Source organism: Pseudorca crassidens, chromosome 16 (assembly GCF_039906515.1).
Source record: "Pseudorca crassidens isolate mPseCra1 chromosome 16, mPseCra1.hap1, whole genome shotgun sequence".
Taxonomy (NCBI): domain Eukaryota; kingdom Metazoa; phylum Chordata; class Mammalia; order Artiodactyla; family Delphinidae; genus Pseudorca; species Pseudorca crassidens.
The window spans coordinates 59701620-59721089 of NC_090311.1; the positions used below are offsets into that span (position 1 = coordinate 59701620).

Sequence of the window (19470 nt, forward strand, 5' to 3'; positions counted from 1 at the left end):
CAATACTGCTTTTGAAATAAATCCCCAGGTCTCCTTCTTTCCCACACACTAGATTGTAATGCAAATGTTAGATTTCTTGTTTTGCAACCAAAGAATAACAATTACCATAGTTCCTCAAGTTTAACAATATAAAAAATTGCTGTTGGTTGTAGTGAAGTCACAATGGGAATTTACAAGCTAATGACAGCTGTCAGCTACTATTCTCTAGAGATAAATACTCTTTTTAAGTGTAAATTGCATCAAGTAACTTTTTGGTTGGTTAAAAAAAATCTTTTGCTTTGATTTCCATTTCAATAAGTAAGAAATAATCTAAGTATGTTCTATAGCAGTGTGGTTCAAAGAAACCTAGAAATTATGGGGCATCCCATACAAATACTGAGAGACAGAATATGACAACTGATTTAGGAATAAAAAGTAAAGACAAGGAATTTTCCTGAGTAAGAAGAGAAGTGCAAGGACAACAGACACATGGGGTTGAAGAAGTAATATATTAAAAAAAAAAAAAAAAAGCTTTGGAGCATTAGGTGTAGAAAAAGTCATATAATACAAATGCTTGTTATTTAGCCAACTGTTAAAAACTCAGAGTAGGAAAATTAGTTGGTGCTCAAAATAATTAGTAAAATCTCCTCTAAAATATATCATTTTATGAACACTGTTACTGAACACAAATTCATGTGCCTGATGCACAGTGAGGCCAAACAAACCGAAACGTCAGAGTATGAAGCAGAGTAAGGTTTATTGCAGGGCCAGTCAAGGAGAATGGGTGGCTTGTGCTCAAAAATCCCAAACTCCCCAATGGTTTTGGGGGAGAAGTTTTTATAGGCAAAGTTTGGTGTGAGGGCTGCAGGGTTTGTGACTTTCTTCTGATTGGTTGGTGTTGAGGTAACAGGGCAGTGCCCCAGGAATCATGTGCCCAGCCTGAAGTTACCATCTTCCACCTGGGTCGGGGCCTTAGTTCCTGCAGAAGAACTCAAAGATACTATCATATATATTCCTTGAGGAGGAACCAGGACCCTGCCCCAAGGCTGCACTATTGCTTCTTAACTGTTCCTCCCTTGTTTCTGCATTCCCTCCCCTCCCTGATTAGCAACTGTTTGAATCAGCCCTTTGGAACTCAGGGAAGGCTGAGGCTGAATGAAGCCCATTTTCTACAAACAAGAAACAGGGACACAGAAAGGACTTGTACCCAGGAGCCCCACAGGGTCCTGCTTGGTTTCAACATGACTGTATATCTCTTAAGGACTTATTATGAACGGGAACTGGTACAATAAGGAAGCACATTTAGGGTGTTTTCTGCAGAGATACTTTGAACTGAACTTTATATTATATGATGGATGATTCCAGTGGTTTATGATCTTGCCATCATCTGTTTCTTTTCTTTCCCTTTTCTGTTCTATTCTGCATCAAGAATGTGAAATACAATAATAGAATTTTAGTGTTGGAAGGGTCAGAGAAATCATACAGACTAAGCCCTTCTTCTACAGCTAAGAACAATAAAGTCCAGCAAGGTTAGATGAAGTTCCTAAGATCCACCCATGTTGTCCCACATGGCAAGACGTCCTCCTTTTATATAGCTGAGTAATATGCTCTTGTACATATATACCACCTCTTGTTTATCCATTCATCTACCTATGGACACATAGGTTGTGTCAATATCTTGGATATTGTAAATAATGCTACAATGAACACAGGGAAAAATACCTGGAAGTAGAATTGCTTAATCATATAGTAGTTCTATTTTTAATTTTTTGAGGAACCTCCATACTGTTTTCCATAGTGGCTACACCAGTTTATCAATACATTCCCACCAACAGTGCATGAGGTTTCCCTTTTCTTCACATCCTCCCCAAAACTTGTTATTTCTAGTCTTTTTGATAATAGCCATTCTGACAGGTGTGAATGATATCTCATTGTAGTTTTGATTTAAATTTTCCTGATGATTAGTGATATTGAGCACATTTTCATGTGTCTGTTGGCCATCTGTTTGTCTTCTTTGGAAAAATGTCTCTTCAGGTCCTTTGCCCATTTTTCAATCAGGTTGTTTGTTTCTTTGATGTTGAGTTGTATGAGTTCTTTATATAATTTGGACGTTAACCTCTTATCAGATATATCATTTGCAAATATCTTCTCCTATTCAATAGGGTGCCTTTTCATTTTGTTGATAGTTTCCTTTGCTGTGCAAAAGCTTTTTAGTTTGATGTGGCCCCATCTGTTTATTTTTGCTTTTGTTTACCTTGCCTGAGATGTATCCAAAAAATATTGCTAAGACCTATGTCAAAGAGTGTACTGCCTATGTTTTCTCCTAGGAGTTTTATGGTTTCAGGTCTTATATTTAAGTCTTTAACCCATTTTGAGTTTATTTTTGTATATGGTGTGAGAAAGTAGTCCATTTTGATTCTCTGGCATTTGGCTGTCCAGTTTTTCCAACATCATTTATTGAAGAGGCTGTCTTTTCCCCATTGTATATTCTTGCCTCCTTTGTTTTAGATTAATTGACCATGTAAGTGTGGGTTTATTTCTGCAATCTCTATTCTGGTCCATTGATCAATGTGTCTGTTTTTGTGCCAGTACCACACTATTTTGATATGGTAGCTTTGTAGTATAGTCTGAAACCAGGGAATACAATACCTCCAGCTTTGTTCTTCTTTCTCAAGATTCTTTTGGCTATTCGGGGTCTTTTGTGTTTCCATACAAAGTTTGGGGTTATTTGTTCCAGTTCTGTGAAAAATGCCATTGGTATTTTGATAGGGATTGTGAATTTATAGATTGCCTTGGGGAGTATGATCATTTTAACAAGATTAATTCTTCCAATACATGAGCATGGTATATCTTTCCATTTGTTCGTGTCATCTTGGATTTCTTTCATCAATGTCTTACAGTTGTCTAAGTACAAGTATTTACCTCCTTGGTTAGATTTATTCCTAGGTATTTTATTGTTTTTGATACAATTGTAAATGAGATTGTTTTCTTAATTTCTCTTCCTGATAGTTCATTGTTAGTTTATCGAAACATAAGTTTTTTTTTTTTTTTTGGCCGCACCATGCGCCTTCCAGGATCTTAGTTCCCCAACCAGGGATCAAACCCGTGCCCCCGCAGTGGAAGTGCAGAGTCCTAACCACTGGACCACCAGAGAATTCCTGCAAGAGATTTCTATATATTAATTTTGTACCCTGAAATTTAACTGAATTCATTTATTAGTTCTAATAGCTTTTTGGAGGCATGTTTTAGTTTCTGATATAAATTAGGCTAACTTTTTTTTTCTTTTAGACCTGTTTCACATTTTACTCCTTATGCCATCTGAAATATACTTTTGTGAAATAACAAATCAATTGTAACACCACCATTGACTCTGCCCCTTCTCCTGATTTTCAAAGCTAATTCTATCACATGTCACATTTCCATATATGCAAGGTTTCTCTAATCTGATCCTACAATCTTTCCTGTACCGATACTCCACTGTTTTGATTATTATGGTTTTAAAAGTACATCTTAATATGTGGTTTAGGTAAATCTTTCCCCCCCTTTCTACTCCAAATTTATGTTAAGTATTTGTATAGTTTTAGTCTTTCATATGAATTTTTGAATAAGTTCATCAGCTCCTATTGAGGTTCATATTAGCACTGTAGTGAGTTTATAAATTTATGTGAGGGAAACTGACAATTGTTACAATGTTGTCCTCATATTCATTAACATATTATAACTCTGCATTTATTTCTATCTTTTTTTAGGTCCTTCAATAAAGTTTATTCTTCTCAATAAATGCTTTACAGATTTTTTAATTAGTTTTCACTCATAGATACTTTTAAATAATTTATTTTTAATATTCACTTCTCTGTTCATAAATATAATTCCAAAAGTCCATATCCTTTTTCATTAAATTATGATATATTAGACAAAACATAAGATTATCATTTTAATAGAATAAATTAAATATTATTTAGGTGATAGTAAGGCCCTTCCTTATACATTAAGGCAAAAACATCCTCAAATTTACTTAGATATGTAAAATAGATGATTTAAAATTTCTTTAAATTATTCATAGTATATTAAAAATGCTAAATCTGTCACATACTATCATTTGAAGAACACTCATTTTGAAAAGCAGGTAAATATTTATGTAAAAAATATCTTTTTACATCAGTATAAGAAAGCCCAATTATAGAATCATAACTTTAGTAGTTTGATAAATCCAGCCATTTGGGTCCTTCCAACTGGTAGTATAAATGAACTTAGTGAAATCAGCTATATATTTCATTGTGAACCTAAGGTGAATTAGTATTTGTACAACTGAACCTCTCTATGTAGAACTATGTAAAAACATTTGTGTGAAGTTATTACGAGGCTTAAATGATAAAAGTTGTGAAAAGACTTAAAGTTATAAATCTTTTTAAAATGCATGGTGTTATTGGTTTTATGTTAAATAGTAGTACAACCTATGTACCTTTCATTAAATCTGGTTCTTTTAAAATCTGTTTATGAAGATAATTAATCTCTCATAAATGTCAAAAGCATTTGTGCTAAGTAAAAGGTCATCCTCTTCCTTCCTTCCGTTCATCTACTCATTCTACTGAGAATTAACTATTTTATTTTGCTTTTGTAAAAATAAAATCCTGTCCTAATATAGTGCTCTAACATATTTTTCTTTCTACGAATAATGCTTTTGGGACTTCCCTGGTGGTGCAGTGGGTAAGAATCCGCCTGCCAATACAGGGGACATGGGTTCGAGCCTTGGTCTGGGAAGATCCCACATGCTGCAGAGCAACTAAGCCCATGTGTCACAACTACTGAGACTGCACTCTAGAGCCCACGAGCCACAACTACTGAGCCTGAGTGCCACAACTACTGAAGCTCGCATGGCTAGAACCCGTGCTCCGCAGCAAGAGAAGCCACCACAATGAGAAGCCCATGCACCGCAATGAAGAATAGCCCCCCACTCACTACAACTAAAGAAAATCTGCACTTGGCAATGAAGACGCAATGCAGCCAAAATAAATAATATTTAAACAAACAAAAAAGAATAATGCTTTTTATGGTGCTGCTTTGAAAGTAACTTCATTAAACCTTGACCCTTGGTCCACTTTAATTTCTGGGTGGTAAAAAGTTGAATATAATCCTAAAGTACAGAGAGTGAAGTACAGTAGAAGAATGATGGATTTTGGAATCTCAGATTTAGTAGTACTGAAGTTCTACCACAGGAGACACCTTGAATACATGAGCCCATTACTGAATATAACTTTACCTCCGTTTCCTTACCTATAATGCAGAGAGTCTAATACCTCAGAAGGCTGCTTAGGAGATTCAATGAGAAAATGGAAAAACGCTTGCCTTAATAGTTTTTCTTGCTTTTTCTAAAATCTACAGTCTTAAAACCCAAAGCCTAAAATCATATAAGTTTCCGTGAGAAAATTTCCAATCATGCCTTTAAACCCCAAGAGAACAAAAATGACTTGTTCCACTGAGGGCAACAAGGGGAAGAAAAGCTTAAGTTATACAAACAAATTCCATGTGCCTAGGTATTTTTGGATAATAGACCTCCTTGAGAACCTGAAGAAGGTATGGATTCCCTTCTTAGACCTACTTCCTGAAAAAATTCAAAACGATTTATACATAAAAATTTTAGATACAATCATTTTGTTGCATTGGAAAATGATTTCCTTCATATTACCTGCTATGGACTGAATTTTGATCTCCCAAAATTTGTATTTTGAAGCTCGAATTCCCCCATGTGACTATCTGGAGATAGTGTCTTTAAGAGGTAATTAAGGTTAAAGGAGAAGATAAGGGTGGGGCTCTAATCTGATAGGACAATGGCTTTACATGAGGAGTAAGAGCTTTCCCCAGCCCCCACCATGTGGGGACACAGTGAGAAGGTGGTCATCTGCAAGCTAGGAATAGTTCTTACCAGAGCCTAACCATGCTGGCACCCTGATCTTGGACTTCTAGTCTCGAAAACTGTGAGAAAATAAAATTTTGTTGTTTAAGCCACCCAGTCTACAGTATTTTGTTATGAGCAGACTACTGCATTGAAGTATTTTAAAAATAAATGTTTACAAAAACTGAAGCATTTTACCTCATTTTAAATCAAAATTAACAGCCATTTTCTGTTGTTTCTTTTTTTTTAAGAAATAAAACAAAAATTTACAAATTAAAACAGAAAATAAACTTTAATTCTATATAAAAGAACATTTCAATTACAAGGCTGCTATTGTTTGGCTTGAATAAAGAAGTCACATAATGGCCTGGTTTTGGAACATGATAACTTGGACATTATCTTTGATATCTAAAAAGGTTGTACCTTTCTGTTTTGATGAAAAGAAGTTGTAAAAACTCTGAGACTCTGGGAAAGGTATGTGGTAACAAACATAATCACAGCTCTCATAGTTCACTTCACCAGATGATGCTTGGCTAGGCATATGCAAGGAACCAAAGATTTTTCTAAGACTTAGAATTGAATTCATATCACTCACTGTTTTTATGCAATATCAATAGTGAAACGATTGGAAATCCGAGTTCCAGTTTTAAGGTTTCTGAGTGGAGGTAATCTTAGAGCTCTAAGGTTTTTCTAATTCTTGTAGAGAAACTGACAAACCTCTCCATTCGTGACTAGCCTAGAGAAACTTCATCCAGCAGCTGGAAAATTCACAAGGTTGTCTATTTCTACCTACTTCAGAGCTACAGCTTGGTTGAAAGGGTTCATGATTTTTCTACCAAATCCATAATAATGACTGTAAGGTCTTGAATTGGAAGATTATGCTCATTCATAAAGGCCCAAATATCCCCAAGTAAATCAAGCCATAACTAAACACTTCCTTGTGATAAATTTTCTCTTCTCTTAAAAAGCAAACTCCTGTCCAAAGTTTAATCTAGCAAAGGAAAAATTTCTATTTTGATTCTTTTTCTCATAAAATCTTGTTCTCATAACAGTGATTACTTCTGTGGTAGCAGGCAGGCCTTCTTTTAGGGCTGTTCGAAGTCTTCACTGCCAGTATGTGCCAACGAAAAAAACCAATGTATTATTGCACTGGGTGGAGCTCCTTTCTTCTCTGAGGCCATATAAGTATGCATGGCTCTAAGTTTGGAAGATGTGCCATCTGTTCGTAGAGTACCAAGATCTTCCTTAGAGTAAAAAAAAAAATTTTTTCCTGGTAGTTATTTTGGAAAAGAAATTTAACACTATTTCAAAGATGGTAATAGCCATTAATGTTAACAGCTTTTCTAATTTCCACCAGAAATCACATATTTGGGATTTTTCTTTGTATCAACATGCGTATTAACAGACAAAAACTAGAAACTAACTCCTTAGAGCAATATCAGTAGTTTCATGAAGTCACATGCACGCTGGACAAAACTGGATAGTTTCCAAATTCCCTCCAAACTTACTTCAAAATATTGAAACAAATGACAGCAATCCTAGAATGGATAATATCATCTGAAATTTGACATAAATTTACTTCTGCTCCACACTAAGCCAGTTTAAATACTGTCAGCACATAAAGCTTAAACGTCTTTCCATGTTCATGTGGCTGTTTTTCTTAGCAATGTGAAAGCCAATTTTATACAAGCCTTCAAAAAAAGACTTTTGTGATGGAACATGTTCAACCATATTTTGGTATTTTCAAAATATGAAACTTCTACTTACAAAAAAAAATTCAAACTGTAGGATATATTTTTAAAATGGAAAAATAAAATGGTGTTTCAGCTTTCCCAACTTCACATTTGGGTTGATGAGAACTCTGCCCACATTAAAACACTGTGGCTTTCTCTTCTATCATTTTTCATGATTTCATTACTTTCATTTCTTTTTTGTTGTCAAGTTTTTAAAAGTTGGAATGAAAGACAGTGGTGGGGTATGTTTATGTCCTCAATATAGTGATGACAATAAATATAGAATCTCCAACTGTATATGAGCAGCCATTAATAATAAAACATGATTTAAAAAGTCCACCCTTTCCCACAAAATTATTTTAAAAGTAACAGGAAAAATTCTAGAATAAAAAGAACCCTTACAAATCAATACTAAAAAGACAGTTCATTTTTTTAAATGGGCAAAAAGTTTGGGCACTTCATCAAAGAAAATATTTGAATGGTTAATGAGTACATTAACAGATGCCCAACATCTTGGTCATCAGTGAAATGCAAATTAAAACCACAATGAAATAATACTACAAATCCACTACCATGTCTATAATCAAGAAGACTGACCATACCAAGTGTTGGGGAGGATACAGGGAAACTGGAACACTTAAACACTGCTGGTAGGAATGCAAAGTGGGACAGCCACTTTGGAAAACAATTCTGCAGTTTCTTAAAAAGTTAAGCACATCATGAAAGAAACTGAAGACCACACAAACAGTTGGAAAGATATACTGTGTTCTTGGATTGGAAGAATCAATATTGTTAAAATGACCACACTACTCAAGGCTGTGTACAGATTTAATGCAATCCCTGTCAAATTACCAATGGCATTTTTCACAGAACTGGAACAAAAATTTTTTTAAGTTTGTATGGAAACACAAAAGACCCTGAATAGCCAAAACAATCTTGAGAAAGAAGAACGGAGCTGGAGGAGTCATGCTCCCTGACTTCAGACCATACTACGAAGCTACAGTCATCAAAACAGTATGGTACTGGCACAAAAACAGACACATAGATCAATGGAACAGTACAGAAGGCCCAGAAATAAACCCACGCACTTACGGTCAATATAATCTATGACAAAGGAGGCAAGGGCTTCTCTGGTGGCGCAGTGGTTGAGAGTCTGCCTGCCGATGCAGGGGACACGGGTTCGTGCCCCAGTCCAGGAAGATCCCACATGCCGTGGAGTGGCTGGGCCCATGAGCCATGGCCGCTGAGCCTGTGCGTCCGGAGCCTGTGCTCCACAATGGGAGAGGCCACAACAGTGAGAGGCCCATGTACCGCAAAAAAAAAAAAAAAAAAAAAAAAAAAGGAGGCAAGAATACAATGGAGAAAAGAAAGTCTCTTCAATAAGTGATGCTGGGAAAACTGGGCAGCTACATGTAAAAGAATGAAATCAGAAGATTCTCCAACACCATATACAAAAATAAACTAAAAATGGATTAAAAACCTAAATGTGAGACTGGATACTATAAAACTCCTAGAGGTAAACATAAGCAGAACACTCTTTGACATAAATCACAGCAATAATTTTTGGCTCTGTCTCCTAGAGTAATAGAAACAAAAGCAAAAATAAACAAATGGGACCTAATTAAACTTAAAAGGTTTTGCACAGCAAAGGAAACCATAAACAAAATGAAAAGATAACATACAGAATGGGAGAAAATATTTGCAAATGAATTGACTGACAAGGGCTTACTTTCCAAAATATACAGTTTGTACAGCTCAATACTAAAAAAAACCCAACCCAATAAAAAAAATGGGCAGAAGACCTAAATAGACATTTCTCCAAAGGAGACATACAGATGGCCAAGAGGCACATGGAAAGATGTTCAACATCACTAATTATTAGAGAAATGCAAATCAAAACTACAATGAGGTACCACCTAACACCAGTCAGAATGGCCATCAACAAAAAGTCTACAAATAATAAATGCTGGAAAGGGTGTGGAGAAAAGGGAACCCTCCTACACTGTTGGTGGAAATGTAAATTGATGTAGTCACTACGAGAAAAGTATGCAGGTTCCTTAAAAAACTAAAGATAGAGTTACCATATGATCCAGCAATCCCACTCCTGGGCATATATATGGAAAAGACAAAAACTCTAATTTGAAAAGATACATGCATCCCAATGTTCACAGCAGCACTATTTACAATAGCCAAGACATGGAACCAATCTAAATGTTCATCGACAGATGAATGGATAAAGAAGTGGTATATATATACAATGGAAATAATGCCATTTGCAGCAATATGGATGGACCTAGAGATTATCATACTAAGTGAAGTAAGTCAGACAGAGAGACAAATATTATATGATATCATTCATATGTGCAATCTAAAAAAAAAATACAAATGAACTTATTTACAAAACAGAAATAGACTCACAGACATAGAGAACAAACTTATGGTTACCCAAAGGAAAAGGGGGGTAAGGATAAATTGGGAATTTGGTATTAAGAGATACACACTATTGTATATAAAATAGTTAAAAAACAAGGACCTACTGTATAGCACAGGGAACTATATTAAATATCTTGTAATAATATATAATGGGAAAAAAATCTGAAAAAGAATATATATATGTGTGTAAACTGAATCACTTTGTTGTACACCTGAAATATTATAAATCAACTGTACTTCAGTTAAAAAATATTACGCACATACTTACCGTATGACTCAGTCATTCTACTCCTAAGCATCTACCCAAGAGATATGAAAACATATATCCATACAGGATATGTAAAAGAAGCTAGATGCAAAAGACTACATATTGAATGAGTCATTTATATGACATTTTTAGAAAAGGTTTAACTACAGAGAGAAAAAGCAGACTAGTGTTTGCCTCAGGTTTAGGGTAGGAGCAGGGATTGGCTGCAAAACAGGAACAAGAGAACTTTTAGGGGTGAAGGAAATAGTCTAAAGTTGGATTGTTATTATGCTTACATGATGATAGGTGAATTTTATGATATATAAAATATACATCAATAAAGTTTTTTTAAAAAGGAATGGGACAAAAACCAAAGGAAAAACTGGGGCATATATCCAGTTCCCCAAACCATCCACAGACTTTACTTAGGTTAAGAATTTATATATATTATCTATATTTGGGTTAGTTAAACAGATGATTGTTTATTATTAAACAGGAATTTCAATAACTGTTCAATGCTAAAATTATTTGTCCTCAAACAATTTTTGTAAGGAAATCTTACATTTTTTGTTAACTACACAAAAGACACAGCTTTCTACCGCAATTCCCAATACAAGGCTAATTGAGTAACATTACATTTCTGGATAGAGAAATGAAGGCAACCAGAGAGACTATTTTTCTTGCTCTTACTCTAGCTTACCTACAGTGAAGACGTGTCCTGGTTTACCATATTTAAAATTGTCAGGACAACTCTGGGTGTCCTCTTTTTACTCTCAAAAGTGTCCTGGGTCGAGTGAGAAATAATACAGTCAACCTGTCTATAACAGAATTACTTTCATCATTAATCCTTAATTTTCATTACCATGAAGGGGAACTCCTGAAAGATTTGAAAGACCTTAAATAAGCTACAAGCCATACAATCATAAAAATTTCAGTTAGTCATTTTACAATTGAGGATATGGGGCACAGAAAAATTAAAACAAGAAGCCCCAAACCACATTTTTTTGATTAGGGGTCTTTAACACTACCACAGCACTTTTTATAGAATAAGAGTTTCTGGGAACTTCCCTGGTAGAGCTGTGGTTAAGACTCCGAGCTCCCAATGCAGGGGGCCTGGGTTTGATCCCTGGTCAGGGAACTAGATCCCACATGCATATTGCAACTAAGAGTTTGCATGCCACAACTAAGGAGCCCACGAGCCGCAACTAAGGAGCACACATGCCACAACTAAAAGAGCCGGTGAGCTGCAACTAAGGAGCCCACCGGCCTCAACTAAGGAGCCCACGTGCTGCAACTAAGAAGCACATGTGCTGCAACTAAAGGAGCCAGCAAGCTGCAACTAAGAAGCCCGCCTACTGCAACTAAGACCCGGTGCAACCAAATAAATAAATTAAATAAATAAATAAATATATATATATATATAAAAAGAAAAGAATAAGAGCTTCTGATGGGTAAGTACTATTTCTGTAGGCAAAGTAATTTTTTCTCTTGGAGGTGGTAATTATTACTATCTCCGTTTCACACATGAGGAAGGAGGTTTTAAGAAGTTCATTACTTTGCCTAAGGTTAAAAGGTGGTTAAGTTGTGGAATTGGGATGCAAACCTTGATTCCAAAGCTTGACACTTAACCTCTAAGCCTAATGCCTCTCATGAAAGGGAACACGGGCTTGGGTACAGGGATGTGCATGTGCACCTGTGTGCAGTGTAGCCAAAGCAGTTCTTGAGTTGAGGTTCATGAGACTAGGGATTCCATGAGCTGGTTTGAGAGCCTGTATCGTTAAGAAATTATATATAGCATTTCCTATGTGTATATAAAAATATTTTTTCGAGAGAGAGAATCTAGAGCTTTCACCAGATCCTCAAAAATATTTATGACACAAGAAAAATTAAGAACCTTTTAGATTGCTTTGGTAGGGAGGTTAAACTTTTAAGATAACCTATATATTTTACATATCGGATATCAGTCATATCTAGAAGATTTTTTTTTTTTTTTTTTGCGGTACGCGGGCCTCTCACCGTTGTGGCCTCTCCCGTTGCGGAGCACAGGCTCCGGACGCGCAGGCTCAGCGGCCATGGCTCACGGGCCCAGCCGCTCCGCGGCATGTGGGATCCTCCCGGACCGGGGCATGAACCCATGTCCCCTGCATCGGCAGGCGGACTCTCAACCACTGCGCCACCAGGGAAGCCCTCTAGAAGATTTTGTCAAACAACAAAACTAACAAGCAAGTATTGAGAGGCAGTATATATTAGGTATATATATTATATACTAGGTATGTAAATATCACAATTATATAATGTGATATTTTAGATTTTGTATTTAAAAAAAAAAAGGGTCAAGCTCTCACTTGCTATAGAATATGACCCAGTAGTCATAACAAGAAGCAATGAATGATGGTAGAGATGTTTACTACTGGTGGCTAAATTCTGTTGAAGTAGCTGTGTATTAAGCAGAGTTTTCATATATGCTATACCAGCCTAAAGTAAGATTAATTTAGAAGTACAACATAAGAAAGGTATATAATTTGGGAGTAGTAAGGACACTGAGTTGCATTAAATCAAATCATTTTCTGCTTCTGTTTCTTGATTATGAACACGAGTTGATTTTCTTAAGAAGGGCAATAGTATTGGTAGGAATTTTGGGAGCATCTCTTTCTTTTTTTTCTTTTTTAAGTATGTATCCTTTTACCTCTGTAAAAATATTGTCTTCAACCCCTCACACAACATAGAGGCAACATACTAGCATTTTTGTCCTGGGATAACATTCAGCCAGATACCCCAGTACAACTGTACATTGTTACATTACTGAAAGGCTTCTATACAGATTGTTATTAGGATAATAGTAACTGTATTACATGGTAAAATTCATAATAAAAATTTCAGTATGAATTCATTAGTTCAAATTATTTGCCACTGAATGTAATAACAACTACTGGCACAAGTGTCCTGTTGTAGTGTGACTTAGTTGCCACTGAATATATATAACTTAATGAATATATATAAATACTGACACTGAATAACAGTTTTTGACAACATTATAAAAATAAGAAATTTTTAAATGAATTGCTGCTAGTTCAGCAAAAGCTGAGAGGATTTAGCACTATGAACAATATTTTTATATTGGAGAAATTCTCTCTTTATTGAAACTATCCAATGATGTAATCCTGCAGTGGCAATGGAGGACAGTAATAAGACCTTGAAGTGGTGCTGGTATAGATGTGGACAGCCCCCATTTGGCTGTTTAATGGGCCAAGACAGTTCTAAGGGCAAGAGTGATACCCACCTACTGCTTTTTAATTTATATACTAATATCACTTTATCAACTCTCTATGTCTCTAAGAGATAGGAAAAAGAAAGCCAGCTACCATTTTTCATTGTTTTGATTCTGGCCTATTTTTCCTTTTAACCTTTCCATACTACAAATGAGTAATCAAAAATGGATACTTCTTCCAAGTTCAGGGAATATGAGCACACTGTCTGTGTATTCCAATAACTAAACAGCTTTGGGACAGGTTCTGATAACACTGCAAATAGCTACACTGATTAAATACAGGGGATTCTAGGAGTTTCAAATGGTTCATCTGAGGTTTCTTCAACTTCAGGTGTCCTTGTAAATTTGCAGGATGCTCCTTCAATGGTTGCTATGCCTATGAATTAATGTTTATAAGGTTGAAGTTAGAGTTCTATCACACTAAACTTTACAAAGAGAAAACATATTTAACAGTCAACCCTAAGCAAACAGTCTAAACTGTAAATGTGTAATGCTAGGTAAAAGAAATGACAAGAAGAGTTGTAAACTTATCTCCTCCACTACTGTAAATAAAATCAAAGCTTAGATCCTCTTGCCAATTTGCATCATCATGGACTTTTCCAAAGGACTGTGGTCCCCAAGCATCTTTTTTCAATTTTTTCTCACAACAGAGAAGAGTATTACAGCCCTGAGCGTAAGGGAAGAAAAAGACAAGAAAGGACAGGAGGTTTCAGACTTTGAATTGCTTCTGTCTAGGCTCTGATACCCTGAAGGAGCTGGAGTGTTTGATCATTATCCATAGTATGAAGACTCAATCAATGGTTAGGAAATTCCAAAGGTGGTCCTTCTGCGATCTTCACATTAACTATGTTCCCAGTTTTAAAACATAAATGGAAAGAGTAGACAGTATTATTCCATGATCTATGAAAACTTAAGTCTATTAATTTTTCTTCCTGATTTCTCTTCTAAATTTACTATATCCTCATTCAAATTTTATTTCTCTTCTTTAGTCCCCCCCAACACCTTCTCCCTCTGACTCCAAGCCCATCTCAAGTGAAAGAGTATGGTTTATAAATCTATATGTCAGTTTGAGAATGGGAAACAGTTAAAGAAAAAAAAGCATTGGACATAAAAATGGATTTGCCAAAACTCACCATCAGAGGGCACAACAGTACTGCAATAAACAACTCCGCTAGGCCAAGAAGAGAGCCTCTGGTGCACCTAGAAAATACGTAAAGACACATGCATTGTCAGTACACAACAACAAATGTTATATGCACATGTGTATGTATATAATAAATAATAGCTTTTTAATTATTTAAATAGTATGTATTCTTTGTAGAAAAATTTAAAAATACAGATAAAAGAAAAGTCTCTCAAACTCCTATCATCCTAAGATGATAGTGATGAACATTTTGGTTTATTTCAAGATAAACCAGTATTTCACCATAATTGTAATTTGCATTTTTTGTACTAAGAGTGATAATCTATACATGTTTTAATCTGAGTTACTTGTATTTGCTTTTCTATGCACTGAGTATTTACATCTTTTGCCATTTTTAAAATTTGGATCTTGGTCTTTGAATATTATTTTGTAGAAGTTCTTTAAATATTAAGAAAATTATCCCTTGGTCAATGAAATATGTCATAAAAATTTCCCTGTTTTTATTTTTACTTTGTTAATGGTGTTTTTGTATGCACACAATTTTCATGTTTTAAGAGTCAAACTTTTCAATCTTTTCTGTGTGGTTTAACGGTCCTGTGTCATATATCAGCAGCTTTCCCTACTTCGAGAATACTATAAAATTCTTCCATGGCTTCTAGTTTGATTTTTCAAGTTTAAATCTTTGATTTATTAGGAGTTAATTTTAGTCAGTTAAGAAGCAGCAATCCAACTAACCTCTAATGATAACACAGCTAACCGTTATACTTAATAATTCATTTTTCCCTCTTATTTGAAATGCTACCTTGATAATTTTCCAAATACCTATATGAATTTGGATCTTTTTCTGTCCAATGATCTGTATGCTCATGTCGTAGTAGCCACACTGTTTTAAATATCCTAGCTTTATATTTTTACATCTGGCAGGGTGGGATAGTTTCCCTTATTACTTTCCTTTAAGAATTTTCCTGGCTATTTTTGCTTATTTGTATCTCCATATGAACTTCAGAGTCAGTATTTCCAGTTACACAGAGATACACACACACACACACACAATCAGCTTCAAAAATAACACAGCACTGTGATTAAGAGCATAGAATCTATAATCACTCCTGAGTTCAGATTCTGATTCTGTAACTTACTCTAACTGCAATCTTTGCAAGTTCATTAGCCTCTTTGTGCCTCAAGTTTCTTCACTGAAAAATGGACAAAACGTAATACTAGCACCTACCACATAAAGTTGCTGTGAGGACTAAATGATGAATACACATAAAGCACTTAGAACAGTGCCTGGCATACAATAAGTATTCAATAAATGTTAGTTTTTTTGTTTGTTTGTTTGTTTTGAAGTTGAGATCTTATTAACTCAATGGATTAACATAAGGAAACTGACATCTATGTGATTTTTGAGTCTTTCTTAATCAAGAACCTTGTAAGCCTTTCTATTTTAGTCTTTGTGTTCCTGAGAAGCATTTTAAGGTTTTCTTTATTCAGATCTTATATGTCCCCTTTAATCTAATGTAATTCTTTTTGTACTAAGTCTTGTCCAATACTAGGATCATGACCCCTGAATTTTTCCTTTTAGTTTGCAAATGCCTGTTAATGCTCTGCCTGTCCTTTAATTTTATTATTTTTCCTGAGTTTCTTTGTTTTAGGAATGACTCTATAGTTTTCTTTGTGATCTAATTTGGGATTCTTTTAACAGAAAAGTTTAGCCTGTTTATATTTATTAATATAATGTATATTTAATGTCCTTTCAGTCATCAAATTTTATGCTATAAAATTTTTATGTTTTTTGTTTTTATTGCTGCTCTTTCTTCTTAAAAATAGTTTACTAAATGGTCTATGTTTGTTTTAGTTAAACATGTACTTCTAATATTAATATGGAAAGTTTATTTTTATTTTTTTTTGTATTAGTAGTCATTTTAGAGTAAGATCTAAGTTCTTTGAACTGCCTTTAAGGCCCAATATTATCTGATACCCTGTTATCTCTCTGACTTCACCTCCTACCATTCTGCCTCTCAATCATTCTGCTTTAGCCCCTAGGCTCTTTTCTGGTTTTTGTATGGACCAGCTATACTCTTGTTCCAGAACCTTTGCAATAGCTATTACCTCTACTTAGAATATTATTTCTCCAGAAAACTATCAAGCTCCCTCACTTCCTTCAAATCTTTGTTCACATTTCACTTTCTGAGTGAGGTCTACTCTACCCAACCCAATTAAAAATGGCAATTCCATCAGTTGGTACTCCTGATATATATATGTATATATATATTTTTTCCATCTCTTATTATGAGCAATGATGAACTTATAGTTATGTGTCTTTTTCCCTCCCTTCTACTATCCAGTTTATTTTATTTATTATGTAACTTTTCTTGGTGTTTATCTATCTATCTATATACCTCCCCCCAACCCCACATACTTCTTTTATTGAATTTATTGATTTTAGATGACATATTTTGACAGTGTGTTAAAAAACTGGGGTTTCTACCACTTTACATCATTTGTCCTGCACCCTTCCAACTTTCGTTAGAAAACTGTCAACATTGTCAAAATTTTAAACATTCATACTCTGCTCTGCAAAACCTAATCTTCACATTTGTTTTAATCTTAATTTTATAGATTGATGGACTCTAGGCTTACTACCAATACTTCAACTGTCGTTTTTCCTTTCATTTCTTGGTTGGCTGAACTTCATCTTATAGAGGTAGGACTCATGAGAGCTAAGTTCCCTAAAGCTTGGCATGTTAAAAAATATCTGTCTTTGCCTTTATATTGAATGATTATTTGGCTTGGCACAAGATTCCTAAATTAATCTTTCCTTGAGGACTTCGTGGGTAAAGTTTTAGTGTTGATTGCTGCTGTGGAGAAGTCTGAGGCCAGCCACTTATTTTGGAGAAACAAGCTCTCTGAGCTTTGCTGGGGATCTGCAACCATATCATAGGCATCCTCTTTTGGGGTCTTCTCACACACTCCCTTTACTAGATCTGGCAGCCGTTCTTCAGTATTGTGCTTTGGGATTGCAGAGATCTCTCTGGTTATACTGAAGATGGAGCTTGTATTTCTGTTTCTTATTCTCCTTTCTATTTCAAAGTGATTCCAAGAGAAGGAAGAAACTGCTACCATTACTGGGCCATTATTTCTTTAAGTGGTAACTTTTTAATATGGACTTTTTCAAACTTACACAGAAGTAGAGAACACAGTGTGATGAATTTCTTCCATTCACCCATCACCTGCTTCTATATTTACCAACATTTGGTCAAACCTGGTTCATCTATATGAACCAGGTCTTTTCCACAGAGTATCTTAAAGGAAATTCCAAACATCATATTGCTTTACCTGAAAATATTTCAGTATACATCTACTAGGCCATTTTAAAACAGGAAATCCTCTGTCCTCTATGATTTTACAGATTATCCTCAACATTAATAAAAGATGTGTATCTGGGGCAGAGAACTAAATAAATACATGGCTGTTTATGAATATTATTTGTTAGAATGCTATAGAACATGGGTTGGCAGGCCAGCCACCAGTTTTTGTAAATGAAGTTTTATTAGAACACAAACTCATTTATTTACTTACTATCTAGAGCTCATTCATCTACTTTGACACTACAACAGCAGAATTGAGTAGCTGTGTAGTTGCTGGAGAGTTGAGTAGCTGCAACAGAGACCATACGGCCCACAAAGCCCAAAATATTTACCATATGGCCCTTTAAGAAAATGTTTGCTGATCTTTGCTGTAGAACCCTTCTGTTGTTTTGAGATAATTCACTTTCCCACTTTCCCAAAGTCTTCCCAGTCACTTCTACAATGACATTGGCAATTACAAAATATTACTTAGTAAGTGTCCACAAACACACATAGGTCCTTTTCTTTCTTTAACCCTTCTAACAGCCTATAGTCTAATAAGGCCAATGGGAACAAAAATGATTTTGCTCTTGCCTTTTTTCTTTGAAATATGGCAACAATAACAACAACAAACAAAAGCAAAACAAAGACATAAAAATATAAGGAAAGGAATATAAGTGTTCAAGACCAAAGAGGCACTGGCATTCTAAATTGTATTCCATGACTCTCGTAGACTGAAATGTATTTTGTTGTTTAAATTGTATGTTCTTAATAAATCACAAGAAAATAGGAAGAGTTTAATAAATACTTAATTGATGCTGAACATTTTAAAAATATGTCAAGAAAGTAAAAAAAGAAAAACATTCAGGCAAATGGCATGTATTATTCACATATTTAAACTTCATAGGCAGAGAACAAGATTAAGGTTAAGAAAGTAAATATTCAGAATGAGCAGAAATTATCAGAGAAAGAGTAAACCTCTAGGCAATCAATGCCAACTGAATAAGGTGATTTGGTGCCTACTCGGTCCCTTGAAAAGAAAATACAAGTTTATACTTTTGGTATGAGATAGTCCACATCTTTGATAAGTAACTTGAGAACCTCTAGGAAAAACAGGGCTTCGAGTGAAGTAAAGTATTAACAACTGCCCTGGTATTACAACCATTACCCTTAAATCTTAACCCCAGGAGAAGAAAAATGCTAGCATTATCAAGTTAAGAGTCTGAGTACAAAGCACTGTAACTTTATTTTCCCAAGTCATAAGATTCAAGATAATTTTAAAAATCAAACTTTATTATTATAAAAAGACATTCCATGACCCCAGAGCAAATTATTAAATTCAAGTCAAAACTACCTTTAAAATCCTTTAGTTCTATCATAAATTATGCAATTTCCCCTACATACACCATTCACTGTTCAGAAGAGC

At 34.9% G+C, this 19470-nt stretch overlaps 1 protein-coding gene across 1 annotated transcript in view; it reads right to left on the reverse strand.

Moving 5' to 3' along the window:
- The window catches only part of MCU (mitochondrial calcium uniporter), a 209467-nt gene that overhangs the window by 31476 nt on the left and 158521 nt on the right, over nucleotides 1-19470 (reverse strand). Inside the window, exon 2 of the mRNA XM_067710604.1 lies at nucleotides 14687-14753. Within this exon, the coding sequence (XP_067566705.1) occupies nucleotides 14687-14753 (67 nt within the window). The remainder of the gene's footprint in view (nucleotides 1-14686; nucleotides 14754-19470) is intronic.